The following is a 15616-nucleotide window of genomic DNA, read 5'->3' on the forward strand; positions in this document are numbered from 1 at the left end:
ATTAATAATGGAAATAGAAACTTGAGTCTATAATTACGATTGACACCTTATTTTTGTGTCTGGAAAATCATCATCAATTAATATGCAGTCATAATAATTGAAAATAATCAAATTACACGTTGTGTTATGTGATCGTACTATTGAGATTAATGCTAATTTAAGAATATTAGATATGATTTGATTTAAGAAGCTTTGATGATCTTAGAATTGAATAAAATTGCCCGAAATCAGTTTCTCGAACATGCCAAAGCCATACACTCAAATAAACTTTTAATTACTCTTTGTTATTTATGCTCAATTGAAATACAATTTCATAGATTCAAAAACACAAAGAAAATCTCCACACAAATTATAACAATCTTAAAATTCATAAACTAAATAGCCATATATTTTAGAATTATCATAAACGATTCTATTAATGGATTATAAATGTAATAAATCTAATCAAAATTATAAGTTCTCAAATTAGATTGAATTGTTATAATGTAAAGTATTCCCTGAACGTCATCGCCCAATCGCTAAGTAGCTTAGAATTTACATAATATAGAAATCACTTTTGTTACTTACTTATTTAGATTCTCACTTGAATGTTTAACAGCATCTAATTGAATTCATTGATTTAATTTCTGTTGAATTCCCTTCAACAATATTGTTTATTCAGCAATTGTGTAATTTCAAACATTTGAATGAGTCGGCAAAATCGTTGAGTGTGGAAAGCTTCTACAATCTATTGAAACTTTGTATACCTTATAGATTCTGATGATGTTTAGTGATGATACTTGTAACAAAAGATTATCTTAATTTTCTTCAAATTAAATTTCAATTTTCAAAGCTTTTTGTGATAATTTCATGAATTTTCTGAGTTGCTCAGCAAAGTCACTAGAACTCTGGCATTTAAATGAAGCTTGCAACGTTCTGCTGCTGTAGAATATAACAGATTTAGAGACATTTGTAAAGCTGATGTTTCCTCGAATTTTTTGGTTTATTGACAAAATTCTGAAATAAGAAAAGAGACACTTCCAAAAGGTTATCACTCAATCACATAGACTTTACCCTCACGCTTCATTTGTTAACTTAAAGCTAGACAATCCACTTCCCAGTTTGCTTTGACACTTTAGTGTGAAACTATTAAATCATCAAGAAAATGTCAACCGCATCCACAAAGTATTTAAATCAACAAATCAAATTAAATAAATCAAAGCTAACTAAGCATAATTTTCATTATAATTTAATATCAAGACAATTAAATTGAAAGTGAAATGCCACAAAACTTGACTGGTTTTACTTCATTGTAATTCACTGTAAATTTATGTGCATTTTATTGCTCTCCTTTTATTCTCTACATTAGTTCCTGTTACAAAAGATCATCATATATGCAAATAACTAATAAAGAATTTTAGTTACATGTACTACAAAACCGACGATTTGATTCCAATTCATCTCAATATTATAGCTTAATTTGCATTTGATGAAATATTCTAATAAAAATCTTAATTAATTAATTTTAATAGCGAAATGGAACGCTGTCGGAGATATCAACAATAAATACGGGAATGGGTGAAGATGGAATGCACAAATTTGGATATCTCGACCGCCTTAATGGAATGGATAGGCTGCCGCATTGGAGACATAAGCCATGTAATAATATCTCAGCATCTGAGGGATCATTCTTCCCACCACGTGACATTACAAATTCTGATAGAGTTTATGTTTATGATAAGGATTTATGTCGTGTTATTCCTTTGGATTATATTAAGCCCGTCGTTAAAGATGGTAAGTTGCACTTATTTTAAATCTCAGACTGGAATTCTAAATAATAAAATTTTATTAAACAGGAATAAATGCAGATTTATACATGCTTCCAAGGGACGCCTATGGCGGTAGCAATAAAGACAATCAGTGTTTCAATGAAGAAGACTATGCAGCTGAAGATGGTCTTCAAAATATTAGTCCGTGCCAGTATGGTAAGTCATTGGAAATTAATGAATTTTATCTGATTTTAAAATTGTTCAATTTTTATTTTTCACTTCCGCAGGTGCCCCAGTGTACATCTCAAATCCTCATTTTTATGAGTCAAATACAAAATTTTTAGATGAAGTTGAAGGTCTTAAGCCAAACAGAGATCTTCATGAGACTTATTTCAAAATTCAACCGGTAAGTGCCCTTTAATAATTAATTTTATTTAGTTAAGTTTATTAATAATTTCATCTTCCGTACAGCAATTGGGCGTCCCTGTTGAAGGTAAAGTTAGAGTTCAGCTAAATTTACGTGTTGAGCGGGCACCAGCCATAAAGTGTGTTGAAAACTTTCGTGATTTTCTCTTTCCAATCATGTGGCTTGAAGAGGTAAGATAATCATCATGATTATTTGACTGTCAAAATGCTTTGAAACTTCCTTTATAGCAAAATTATTTGCCGACAAGGACGTAATTGAGCATTAAGGCATTTTTGGCATATTTCAATGACATTTAATTTAAATTTTATTTCTGTTCATTAAAAAATTAGGGCATTAGTGAGTTGACACCACCAATCCGTCGATGGATTTACCTTGGAACAGTTTTTGCTCCAGCAGCAATTCCACTACTATCATATGGTATGGTAGTTGGTGGAGCATTTGTCATAATCTTTGTATTCATCCAAGCATACAAGAACTTTGTATTTGCAAGTGATCCAACAATTGAAATCCTTGAGATGGGTAGACGATCACTGAGACGTGGAAGTAGTTTACTCATTACTGGACCACACAAAATTCTCGTTCATCAGAGAGATCATTATCATCTGTTGAAGGAGCCAAAAGTACATCATACACATACAAATCATCATGTGAAACCAATGAAGACGATCAATTCGTCCAGTAGTAATGATGATGAGGATTCGCCGTCATCATAAAACACAAAGACTTATTGTGTAATTTTAAATATTATATAAAAAATTGTGGGAAACATGGGACTCTATAGCAATCAATTAGCATTAAAATTATGTCTATAGTTTACATTTTCGAATTTTTTTTACGCGCGCGATGTATCTTATAAGAATTCTCATTTAATACTAGACATTAAGACTCTTCTTATCGGTAAACAAAACAAAAAAAAATTTAAAAAAAGTCGTCTTGATTAAGGCATCTGTATATACTATCGACAAAATGTACACGATCAAATTAAATATTTGAATTCTTGTGCTGAAATAAAAAGAAGATTTCGTAGCCAATTAAGAAGGTTTTTTTTGTCAAAGACCTTCGTGTCGAGATTTATTTAAGAATAAGAAGCAGATGCGGTAATATATTGATGGTTTTCTTTTTTGTTTTTGTAGTCAAAAAGCTAAATGAATTCTATTTTATGTACTATATACACGAGATGAAATAATAAGCGAATCACACGAATCAACAAGACGATTTTGGTTTTTTTGCTCAAATATCTTTAATATCTTCATATTTGTTAAGGTTAAGAATACTTATTAAATTATAAATAATCATCTTTTATCGAAACAAAAAAAATTCGTATATGCGTCGAACCGACAAGGTTTTTTGGTGTCTGTTTGGAATTTTTTTACTTTCAAATGTCGTTATCTCTTGTGGAATTTGATGTGAATTTTTTGAGATTTTTGACAAAAATTTACTTTGAATTGAGAGAAAATTGACATGAAAAATTTGTTTGGGAATTTCAAAATTATGCCGAAACCTTGGGGGATTTGAAGGGTTAATTCACTTATTATGTAACGCAGAAAATCGACTATTTGAACCCTCATACTCACGCAGAATTCAAAATCGATTCAGATTTGATTTGGAAAAATCGGTTCAAGTCGACTCGACTTTACTTGCTTTTCCATATCAAATTCGAGTCGATTTCGAGCTCTGGCATTACGTAATAAGTGAACAACCTCTTTAGTTGAGATTTTTGTTGGAGATTCTTCAATTTTTTGAAATAAATATTAAATTTTTACATTTTTAGACACAGATTTTTTGCAAAATTTAGTGTTAAATTAATGATTTTTGTCTCAAAAAGCAGCTCGTGGTCAACTCGGATTTTGTATCAAAAAGTCCATTTAAGTCGACAAGATTCCATTCAATTAAATTCGAGTCGATTTCGAGCTCTGTTAAAAAGTTTTGAATTGAATTTTGGAATTTAAAAAACTTTACAAACCCTAGTCTACATATTATTTAGCTAAGAAAATATGAATCTCCAATCAAAAATCTCAACTTGATCCCAACAAATCAAGGAACATATCCTCGAAGAATTTTATCTCCATAAAAAATTCCTCTAGAGTGTATTTGCCTTAAATGAACAATTAAATTTACAATAGTCGAGGAAGCTGTGAAGAAAAAATAAAAATTTTTGTTTCTTTAATTTCAATCTCCTTGGTGTGTATGTATTTATGTAAAAATATAAATAATTTATATATTTATAATATCAACACGGAAAGGCTGTTCATCAAACTCTAAAAAAACTGTTTTGTAAATAAATATTTTCCAATTTTTTCATAAATTAAACATTTTCCTTTGTGGATGAAGAGTTAGGTTCGACACAATAATCAAAATTTGCAGGGTAATCTGCAGCAAATAATACCAAAAATTAAGAAAAAATTGACTAGTTTTGTGTCAACAGCTCTTCATCCTCATATGTATATTTTAACGATTTTTGGTACCCTCTTGCCAATAAATTCTCATAGAATTATGAAAAATAAAAATTTAAAAGACAATAAACATATCAGAATAGGGTAACTAGGCAAGCTAAAAAATTAATAAATTTAATGATGAATATCTCACAAAATATAAATGTCAGCGATTAACTCTACATTGTCCACGACGGAATTTGAAAGGTGAACAATAATAATAATGAGCACATACGATGATGTTGACCTCAAACTGCTTTTAGAACAAACAAGCACAATTGGAGATCTTTTAACTGAAACTTACAATTAAAATGAAATTAATCGCATCTTAAGTATAGATTAATGGATCAATGTAGATGATTTAAATTCAAAATTATATATAATAAGTGAGAGGAAATCGATAAGCTTTAAAATTTCTAGGAATACACGTGTCTCGACACTTGCTACTGAAAATCCACTTTTATGCCGTGATAAACAAAATTTGTAATAAAAAAATTGAAAAAATTAATTTTGTTGTACTTATCAAAAGGAAATTTGATTTAAAAAAATGTGTTCAAAATTTTTAGAACATGTGTGAGCAATAAAATCCACGTAAATGTTAAACAATGTCTTGTAATTATTTCTGGTTTTCAATATTGACTAAATCTTCCTAATATTCAATGAATTTCAAGAGTTTTTGACTATTTTTTGTTCTTGCTGTGATTGTGAAGTGCTTCTCTGTATATAATCGTAAACGCACGTACTAATATTTGAATATTCTATTACTGAGCCAAATTTTTTAACTCAGGGATGGATTTTTTTACTGTTTTTTATTTGCACTTCATGGTTAAATTTTTAATTTTTTTGCAAATTTGAAAATATCTTGAAATTTTAAGTTTTGTAATTTTTATAAGAAAGTTAAAGACAGAGCACAATGTCGACTCGAATTTTATATGGAGTCAAATCGACTCAAGTCGACTTTTCTTTGCAAAATCCGAATCGACTTCGAGTTCTGGTTAAAGGTTTGAGTTTTGATATATTTTTGATAGAATTTTTGACTTTATGGCTTTAGTACTTAATGATTTATAAATTAAAAATTGTAAAGTACGTAGCCTAAATTTTTGAAATTTAAACTGCCTAAATTTATGAATTTTAAATCAAAAACTGTAACTATTTGATGCTTGAAGCACAAGTTGGTAAATTGATCCAAAATCTAACGCCAGGTCGACGTGACTCTGGCATAGTTCCAATTTTAATTTGAATACAGCCCCAAGTTAGAGCCAAGACGACCAATGGTCAAATTTTAGATCAAGTAACCGATTTGTGCTGTTCATTAAAGCCTCAAGTTTTCCTATTTCCCCAAAAATTTCTGTAAATATTTTGTAAAATTCTAAAACTTTTGAGATACCAAAAATCACTTCATTCCATTTCAATCTCAAAACACTAATTCTTCTTAACTCATAAGAAGCTCAAAAAGTTAAAAATAAAACTTTTTAAATGCTTGTAAATTAAATTAATTTATAATCTATGAAATTTAGTTTTGTACCGACTTTTAGCAAACTGTATCTTACATAAAAATCAATGCATTGTATTTTTTATACCAAAATTCAATTGGAAAAGAAATCGATTTAAATAATTAATAAAAAAAATATACTTGAAAAAATTAAAAAATATTTCAATTTACTCATTGGAACTAAATTAAGACTTTGGACTTGTTCAAGGATACGCAAATTCAATTGACATGACATTCTTCTTATTAATTTATTAATTAGCATTTAATCTAGGATTGAATAGTTCAACAACATTCAACTATTTCCTTTGATACTTTTTTTTTCTACATGAATGTAGACCTTGAAACTTATTAATGAAAGATCAAAGCTACGGCTTTTTGGCACTTGTTTTAAGGTAATTGGTGAAGTTTAATTATAGTTTGTTTGATTGTCTGTAGTGATGAATAAGTCATTGAAATTAAGATTTATTTGAAAATAATCAACTTAAAATCCTGAATATAGTAAGGATAGGTCAGACTTCATGAGGAATTTCTGGTGTTTTCGGATAATTTAGACTGCGAAAGCTTGGAACTATGCTACAACCAATTACTGTCAGAGCTTGAAGTTGATTTATTTGTAGTATTGAAAGGTTGAGATTAGGCTCTGCTCCCAAGCGCCACAATGCGTCGTATCACATTTTTTGTTATAAAAAGGAGTCGAAAACAGCTGTCAGAGCAACTATGCGTCTTACACACGTTGTGCCATTCGTGGTCATTACTTTCAATTACATTTTGAATTCTGTGACACAGGACAAGAAAGACACAAATTAAGAATAGTTCAAAATACTAAAATTGTCAACAAACAAACAAGCTTGTCAGAATATGCAAAATTAATTAAATTAAGGAATGCGCACATATTCTTTTCTCACTCCCAAGGACTAATCCTACTAATTAAACATCAACAATTTTTTAATTTTTCAATAAAACAAAACGCAAAATATAAAAAAAAATCCCCGAAGGTGAAAAATTACAAACTTTAAAATTAATAATAACTTATTTACAGGAAATTAATCACTTGCATGTGATACATCAAAACCATAAACTTTCAACCCTTTAAGCGTCTTTGTAGAAAATTTTAAAAATATCTTTTACGCTCAAAGTAACTTCAATCAATTCGCGTCTTTGTTAAGATCAAAAGAATTTATAGATAAATGCGGAAGTGGAAAGAATCAGGCAAAAAAACAATGTGAGATGTTAATAAGTCACAAACCCTGATGAACTGAAAACATGTATTTAATATTGTATTAAATACGACTAATTATGCGGTAAGGTGCTGCGAGCGATTGAAGGTATTGAAATTGAAAGCAATCTATTTACATTCTAATGCGCCGCAAAATAAAATTTGATTTAATTAATATGCACGATTTATTTTTCTTTTTATCGAGGAAGTCGAGAGAGTTTCGTTGTTTTTGAGGTTGATATCCTTACGAATAGCAAGCACATTAGAAAATAATTCATATATACTTGACGTTTGATCATGAATTTCATATCAATTTCAATGATTTAACTCAACAATAGTAATTAAAATTGCATAATTTTTTTAAGGTAATTATCAGATCAATAAATAAACATAGAAAGTAAATTGTCGGGTGCTGTGTTGGTGTCTTTTGAAGGATTATTATGTAAATTCAATGACTCAGCAATATATTCATAGATTTATGTCATATTCATAACAGTTTTTTTCAATGAATCTAGGAAATTCCAAGTTGTTTATTGAATTATGCAATCAATAAAGTTCTACAACCTTAAATTGTAATTTAGTTGTTTATTGGTTGCCTTTACACGTAGAAAGGCGATTCGTTTGATGCATGCTGTAATTAACTAAAAGCTCGAAAATTAAAAGATAAATATTTACTAGAATTTGCAGTATTAATTTACAAGTAAAAATTTCCGTGTCCGTTTTTCGCTTTGTGATGCTTCGGAAATTCCGACTTACAGTCTCGGTTGATGTCTATGAGATGTCAATAAATATGATAGCTTGGCAATTACTTCCTTATGATCTCGATTTCCTTTGGGATTTTGGCTATAACTGTTGTAATATCCAGAAATAGAATTTCAATGACTTCAGCGTCGTTTTGTCGATCATTAGTGACTCAAAAGTTCAAAGAACTTCAGAACATCCCTGAAATTCGCAATCTAAACCAAAACTAATTGATCCATCATTATTTCGTCTTAAATATAGTCTTCAGAACAAAAAATAAAGTCAGCAAACCGTAAACATCAATTAATGATCACTTTAATCTAAAAATATATTTGAATTGTCTGGAAATGATCTTCCAGAAGCTAAAAGATTAAAGAATAAGAAGATTTTAAAGTAAATTATTCTATTTTTATTGTATCACAATATTTTCATTTAATGAATACTTTTTGCTGTCGTAATTCATTCTGAATTATTTAATTAAATTTCGTGGTACTAGTTTGCACTTTGTACAGATTTCTATGAAAAATGGAGCTTAATTTATAGAAACTTGAAAGTTTCTTATGACAATCTTGCTTATATTTGAATCAATCAGATCTAAGACACTTCAACACATGTCCTAATCCTCATAATTCAACGTAACTAATTTTATATACAATTTTAACACTAAACATTCACTTAAAACCTAATAAATATTATTTTTTCACACATTTTAAAGCTTTGTTTCAAATGAAATATGTGCTGTTTTAAGATCATCTTTTTCAAATTCTAATTCATCATTTATTGACACGAGATACGTGGGTAACATGCCTTTTCCCTTAACGTAAACATCTCCACGTGATTTACAATCAATTCCAAACTTCATTAAAATACCCGCTGTGCCTTCCGTCACCTATGATCAAAGAATATTTTGTTGCATGACAGTAAAAATTACGGAAAAATTAATAAGCTAATGAATCACCTGAATACAGCCTGGAATTCCCGTACTATCCATTCTCGACGCCATATTGACTGAATTTCCCCAGATATCGTAGAGTGGCTTACTTGCGCCAATTACTCCAGCCATTACTTTACCATGACTTATACCAACTCGAAGTTGAAGTGAACATCGATTATTAAAGTTATCATGCTCATTGCATATCTGCTTTAGAACACGCATAAGTTCAAGTGCAAACTCGACAAGAATCAGTACAACATTATTCGATTGCCGCAGACTAATTTTCTGTTTCCGTATTTCGGGCGTTCGCGATATTAAATTCATATTTAAACTTCGTCGTCCATCAGCCAAGCCCTTATATGAGTTTGTAGAGTCACCACGCCCTGGATCAAGCCCACATGCTGCCATGTACGACCATCCTGCGACTTTGATCTTTTCAACCTTTTGATAGGCCCCAAATGTCATCAACTTTTCATCGAATGCACATATGATCTCATTGAAGTTCTTCAGTATGCTGTGCTCACTCTCCATTGTGTCTGCTGATGGTGAACTAAGATTCATGATTGTTGCAAACATGACCGCAACATTATCATACTCCTCACTATACAAATCATTCCGATATTGCTGTGAAAGATACAATTCAGCGACATGAACTGGTAATAAATTGTACACAAGAATCTTATTTGTCTCTTTTGTGAGCACAGCCATTTCTTTCTTCTCAAGTAGCTGCTGCTTCCATCTATACAATGTTAAAGATTGAAAATTATCAAGTTTTATGACGATATAAAGTACATTAAATTATATGATCAATTACATGAAGCCAACACGTTGAATATACTCCGAATGACGATCAATCAAGTGGAAAATTACTGTTGCAACTATCACCTTAAAATAATGTGCAATCCGTGGATCTAAATTAGTATTAACTGTGGCTCCGACCTGCAATTTTTAGTTACAATGATTAATAAATTATCAGTAATGATGTTATTGTATGATAATTTTGGGTTTTAGAAGTGCTTTATAATTATTTTGATCTTTTAGGGAGGAAACTTGAACTTAGATTAGAAGTCATACTGGTTTCAAAGGTTGCTTTTAGGTTGTCATGGGATGGGAGAATATCTAGATAGCTAGCAATTCAATATCGATTGCTTTGTGTACCATGGGACACCCTTGTAACTAAATGCTAACTGAGCAGTCAGTACCTGACCCAAACCAAGTCATAGTAAATCTCCAAAACATTGAAGCCACATTTCCCCCTCGTAAGATCATAAAAATTAATTTCACACTAAATCAGCCTTAAAATCCCAATAAAATTAAGGATTATCACACGTTTAAATCATAAATGAATATTTTTGTGTACACACGCACCTCATAAATGCTTCCATAGAGAAAAAAGATAACATAGTAATAAGTTGCATCAATTATCAACGCCACTAAAAGTTTAAGAATGAAGTGAATTCGTAGAAATAAGAAACTTATAGAGATTGTCAGCACAATGCAATGCGTCACAGACTGTAATAAGATAAATAATAAAAATGATGAGTTAATTGCAGTTAAGATGAATATAACTCATGACTTAATTGCTTAACACTTTTACCTTCACGCGTGCTAATAAAAATATGAAAAGTTCTCTTACCCAAGAATTCAAACACAATGGATAGTCTTTCGATATGTCTTCATGATCAACATATGAATGATTTGATTGATCAAGTAACTCTGTCTCTCTTATGTAATCACTACAGCCCTCAATCTGTAAACAGAGCAATTCAAATCAATGAGAATTACGGCACATGTTGTAGCATTGAAGTAAAAAATCTCTCACCAAGTGTAACAGTGAAACTGTAAACATGATCGATACAACAAATAAGTAGATTATTGTCCTCCAAATGGCACTAGACATTATATTGTATGAGAAGCCGTAGATTTTTCTATTAAAACTAGAGTTTGGTGGTCGAATCATTGTTGGATCAGCATCAAGAACTGGAGTAAAAATGTCCCAAATCTTCTTATACCAAATTACAGCTAGAAGTGCAAACATCAAAACAGCTGATATGCTCGTGTAGACAAAGAACATTGCACTTACTCTAGAATGAAAAGGACGTGATTAAATTACATAATGACTCAATATTCTTATCAACTTACGAGCGATTAATGACTTGGATTGTCAAAATAATCACTAAAACAATAAAACTCATCAACATGCTGTACTTAAGTAAGTAGTCTGACTCATTTAGAAAGGGTAGTTCCCATTTTGGATTTCGTCGAAATCTTAGAAAAAAATTTGAAATTTGATTCATTTTTGGACCTTGATAATTAACATCTTCTGATTCTGAAAAGGAATCTCTGCCATAAAATGTTGTTGCTGGTATTTCTGGCTCAATTTTCCGAAAGCTGAAGAATTTTAGCAGTCTGGAAGTAGAAAATTGAATTATTTAGATGGATATACATTAAACTTTAGGATGTAGATCCTTAAAATAGTAAAACTTTGCCAAAATTCACTCAAATCAAAGGTTCAAAACTTACTGAAATTTCCCAATCGGCATCCTCTCCAATTCCCTCTCCATCTCAATATTCGTCTGCTTCATAATATCCCGGAACTGCTCCATCGAGTTTTGCATAAAGTTCTTCTTTATTACGCTTTGTTCAAAGTGCGACCACTAGGAAATTAAATTAATAAATCAAATTCCTTCTCAGAAAAACTCTTGAAACACCTACCTGTGATACTGAAGTTGTTCTTGTTAATCCATTTCTTGATATCTATAAGTGGTTTTGAGACAAAAACAATTAAGGATTATTGGACGTCATGAAATTGAGATTTATTACCTCGTCAAATTGATCAAAGCATGGAGAAATCAGGAATGTTTTTATATTGTTTTGGATCAAAAGTGGGTCATTTTCAGCTGCATCTGTTCCTGGTTCTACAGCATATTCACCATGTAAAAGTGCTAATGTCTTATTTGTGATGTGAACCTTCCCACTAACTCCAGTAGATTCAATTTTATTTGCAATTATCACATCCTTACTCCATATATCATATTGCCACTTATTTGATCCCATAACACCACCAATAATGCTGCCTGAATGTATTCCAATCCGCATGTCAATGTCCAAATTACGTTCCATCCGTAATTCACGAATATCTTTTATCATTTGTAAGCCCAATTCAACACAATTTTTTGCATGACGTTTAGTTTTTATTGGCACACCAGACACACAATAATAACAATCGCCAAGAAATTTTATTCGTAGTACATTATGTTCCTGTATGGAAGTCATCATCGTTATTATGTTTTGGTTACTATTGTTAGTAGGGTTTTCAATCTCGGGATCACGGGATCTCACCAAGGGTCAGATACTACAAAGCATTGTATTTTACTTTTGGAGTGTCTGATCCTGAGATCTCGCTTGATTTTCGATACCATAATTCCCAGATTCAGACAAAGCATCAGCACAAGAATTTTGAAATTGAGAATTTGTCCCGAGATTGAAAACCCTACTCATTAATTATTAGATACTCACAGCAGATGCCTCATCAAACTTTACAAACAATTCATGTAACGTTTCGACTAGCAATCTCACGGGCAATTGCGTGGTCATTTGTGTAAAATTAACGACATCAGCATAAAGTATTGAGACGTCGCTGTGTCTTTCTGCGTATAGTTTACTGAAAATAATGATTTTATTAGGTAATTTAAATATTTTTTGGACTTAAAGATGTAATGATTTACTTTGTTGCACTCCATTGTCTTTTAGAAAGCGGAAATAACGTTGAGACACCCAGGCTGAATGGGAGAAAAAGTTAGATTAAAAGATTAATGATTTTTAATGTTGAATTTTGATATTTTCTGGGAGATTCAAGCAGTTGGTGGTTCGTGATGGACTAAATGAGGTAATTGAACCTTAATCCTGCATAATTCATTCATATTTGGCATCATTGATCAAAAATCCATAATTTTCAATCAAATTATCCCAAAATCTACCTCAAATTCTGACATATTGATGAATTATCTTCAGACTCTTGACCTTATTTGTTTGATATTGACACACAATCCTAAAAACTCCACAAAATCTTACAAAATTCCATCTTAAAAACTGAGCATGAAAGTAAATTGGTTACTCTCTGCAAAAACTATATGACATAATCATTCAGTAACGAAATCTATGTCCACCAGTACAGTTTATGTACTGAGAGTTTCAAAATATTGAAGGTCATTGAAATTTTCGACTCCAATTAAAGTCATTACAAACTAAAAATTTCTTCAGTTCGAAGATAGAAGGTCAAATAAGGCAGAAATAATTACTCATAACAGCATCAAATACTAATGAATTCTTACTTTCTGGGTTCAATGATGTTCGATAATGATCGGTCGCGCTTTCGTTGCTTCATTTTCTCAATCATATTTTTAATATCTTTTTCCATTTTTTCGGCAATATGCTCAGGTAAAATACTCAACAGAAGTGCTTTCTGTAGAAATAATAGAAACCGTAATTAGAGTCTTTGGACTTTTTTGTTCCACTGCATTAATGCTAATTATACACACCTCTTGGTTTCTTTCAAATTTTAATGATAAATTTTTTTGTACACATTCACGACGGTCAATAAACGTCCTTCGGATGTCTATCTCATTTGTAAGACGAAAAAATAATCCAATAAAATTAATGCACATAAAAAAGAAGAATTCGGACAGAACTTTTGTCACCATATATTGTTCATGTGCATATGATACAAATACCATTACAATTAAGTAAAATAACGTTGTCATTAGACCCATAATGCAGACAATTATATTATCGGTTATTGGTAGAAATATATAAATTATTAGGAGATTGTGACTTGCGTACATTGGCCTTAGTGGCTTTACAAAATTTTCAGTATCTTGTATTGCATGGTAAATCGGAATCGATAGATCTAATTAATAAAAATAAGTAAATAATTTAAACAAGTTGAACAATAATTTTAGAAAGTTGTACCTGAAATTGTTTGTGACATTATTGCAAGGAATGAACACACAAACGGTTTCCACTTATTGGCAATGTCATTATCAAATGTTGGTAATAATAAGATTATGAATAATGGAAGACTGACTGCATAGATCAGCACATCTGGTATCACAGAATATTGGAACTATAATTGGATAGAAAAGGAATTTATTGAATTTTATGTTTTATTGGATTGCAGATTTGAGAAAAGCTGTTTCAAATGAATATGTAAAAAATCCCCTTTTTGAGCTTTTATCAAAAGGTTTTGATCAGTCGAATTGGTCACTTATAACAGGAAAATAGGCATAACAGCGAAACACGTGGCTTGCTGCTTCAAGTTGTTGTCGCACGCGCAAATACAAAATCAAGGATATATCAAAATGCGTGACAATTCTAAGGACGAGGGCGACTATTGTCGTCGTGACCAAAATTCACTTAAACAAGTCACTTAAATTTCAAAACAGCACAAAATTTCACAATTCAGCACAACTTTAAACTCACAGAATCATCATCAACTAATAAAATCACGATGTGTGTAATAGCGACGAATATTTGAATGGAAAACATTAGCGTCAAATAGCTCCGCTGCATCCGATGGATGTACGTTCTGTAGAATATGTCTAATCCTAAATTCTGACATTCTTTCTGAAATTTTATTTTTTGATTCGATTTCAAAACTCATCAAATAATAAAAAATTGATCAATAACGTACCCGTAAGTAGCTCCATTCCCACTTTTTAGTTGACAAATATTTCTCTGAACTCAAATCACTCTCTCTATAAGTTCCAGCATTTTGATTATTTTTGAAAAAATTAAACAATTTATTTTTCATTTTTCTCTCTCACTTATCATTCTCTTTAAACAATTAAACACAAAGCACACATAGCATACTGCCAAAATATTGACATTAAGTGCAATATGATTGGTAAATATAATTTTTAAAGCGATAATAATTTTTATTTTTTTTGATAAGACTGACAGCAGACAATGATTTAAAGTGCTTTATTAATCTCCATGTATGTAGGCTGATATCGGCACTACTTGAACAAATTCACACCATGTAATTTACGACTGAGTTGCTGAATTCAAATCGTAATTGTTTTTTAACTCGACAACTTATCAAGACGTATGAAAGTCACTTAATGATTGATCAGTGTCAGGAAGATAAATATTGAAATGATTTAAATTGTGACTTTTATGGGTTTTTTTATTGGTGAAGAGTTTTTGGCGCACTTGACTTGATTGTAGACTTTTGGTTGAGATTGTCAGATTTGATTGTGATTTAAATTGTGTCAGGAAGTTGACTGAATTTGAATTTCTCAAAATTTGTTTAATTTTTGACAATTTCTTATTAAAAATTTTGTCATTTTTTCAAATTCTTGTTGAAAATCACTAAACTTGTCTAATTTTGAAGCACTAAATTTGTTTAAATTTACACAATTATTCATCAAATTGAATTAATTTGTTAGAATTTTTAAAGATGCAAATTAAATTAAAATTCTTATTTTAATCACTTTTCCACACTAAAATTGACAATCGTATTGAATTTTTAATGATTTATTGATTAATCTTTTCACTAATCACCATAAAATTTGAATTTTAATTTAAAATTTCTAAAATAATCAAATTTTTCAATTTATCATCTT

At 30.5% G+C, this 15616-nt stretch overlaps 2 protein-coding genes across 2 annotated transcripts in view; one reads left to right on the forward strand and one right to left on the reverse strand.

The window, feature by feature from the left end:
* dsb (debris buster) overlaps positions 1-5223 on the forward strand; it is a 43436-nt gene extending 38213 nt beyond the window's left edge. Inside the window, exons 7-11 of the mRNA XM_070641222.1 lie at positions 1512-1773; positions 1836-1964; positions 2036-2154; positions 2220-2345; positions 2505-5223. Coding sequence (XP_070497323.1) covers positions 1512-1773; positions 1836-1964; positions 2036-2154; positions 2220-2345; positions 2505-2888 — 1020 coding nt within the window. The 3' untranslated portion in view covers positions 2889-5223. The remainder of the gene's footprint in view (positions 1-1511; positions 1774-1835; positions 1965-2035; positions 2155-2219; positions 2346-2504) is intronic.
* Positions 5224-8481: 3258 nt separating this feature from the next.
* LOC139091386 (adenylyl cyclase X E-like) lies at positions 8482-15438 on the reverse strand. Its single transcript, XM_070641448.1, has 17 exons — positions 14683-15438; positions 14472-14615; positions 13962-14115; positions 13532-13899; positions 13325-13455; positions 12719-12772; positions 12510-12654; positions 11814-12251; positions 11706-11747; positions 11514-11647; positions 11133-11399; positions 10813-11074; positions 10627-10740; positions 10359-10502; positions 9805-9929; positions 9015-9729; positions 8482-8945 (listed from the first exon to the last, which is right to left on the reverse strand). Exons 1-17 carry the CDS (start codon positions 14800-14802, stop codon positions 8766-8768), a joined length of 3537 nt encoding a protein of 1178 aa, XP_070497549.1. The 5' UTR covers positions 14803-15438; the 3' UTR covers positions 8482-8765.
* Between the last annotated feature and the right edge of the window lie 178 nt (positions 15439-15616).

Source organism: Chironomus tepperi, unplaced genomic scaffold (genome assembly GCF_022539635.2).
Source record: "Chironomus tepperi strain 1889 unplaced genomic scaffold, CSIRO-AGI_Ctep_v1 contig_244, whole genome shotgun sequence".
Classification (NCBI taxonomy): domain Eukaryota; kingdom Metazoa; phylum Arthropoda; class Insecta; order Diptera; family Chironomidae; genus Chironomus; species Chironomus tepperi.

Coding starts and splice junctions, on each gene's coding strand:
- LOC139091386 (XM_070641448.1), bottom strand. CDS start 14,802: ATGAAAAATAAATTGTTTAATTTTTTCAAAAATAATCAAAATGCTGGA. Junction 12,252..12,509: donor AGTTTGATGAGGCATCTGCT/GTGAGTATCTAA, acceptor ACTTCCATACAG/GAACATAATGTACTACGAAT. Junction 10,741..10,812: donor CAGTTTCACTGTTACACTTG/GTGAGAGATTTT, acceptor CTCTGTTTACAG/ATTGAGGGCTGTAGTGATTA.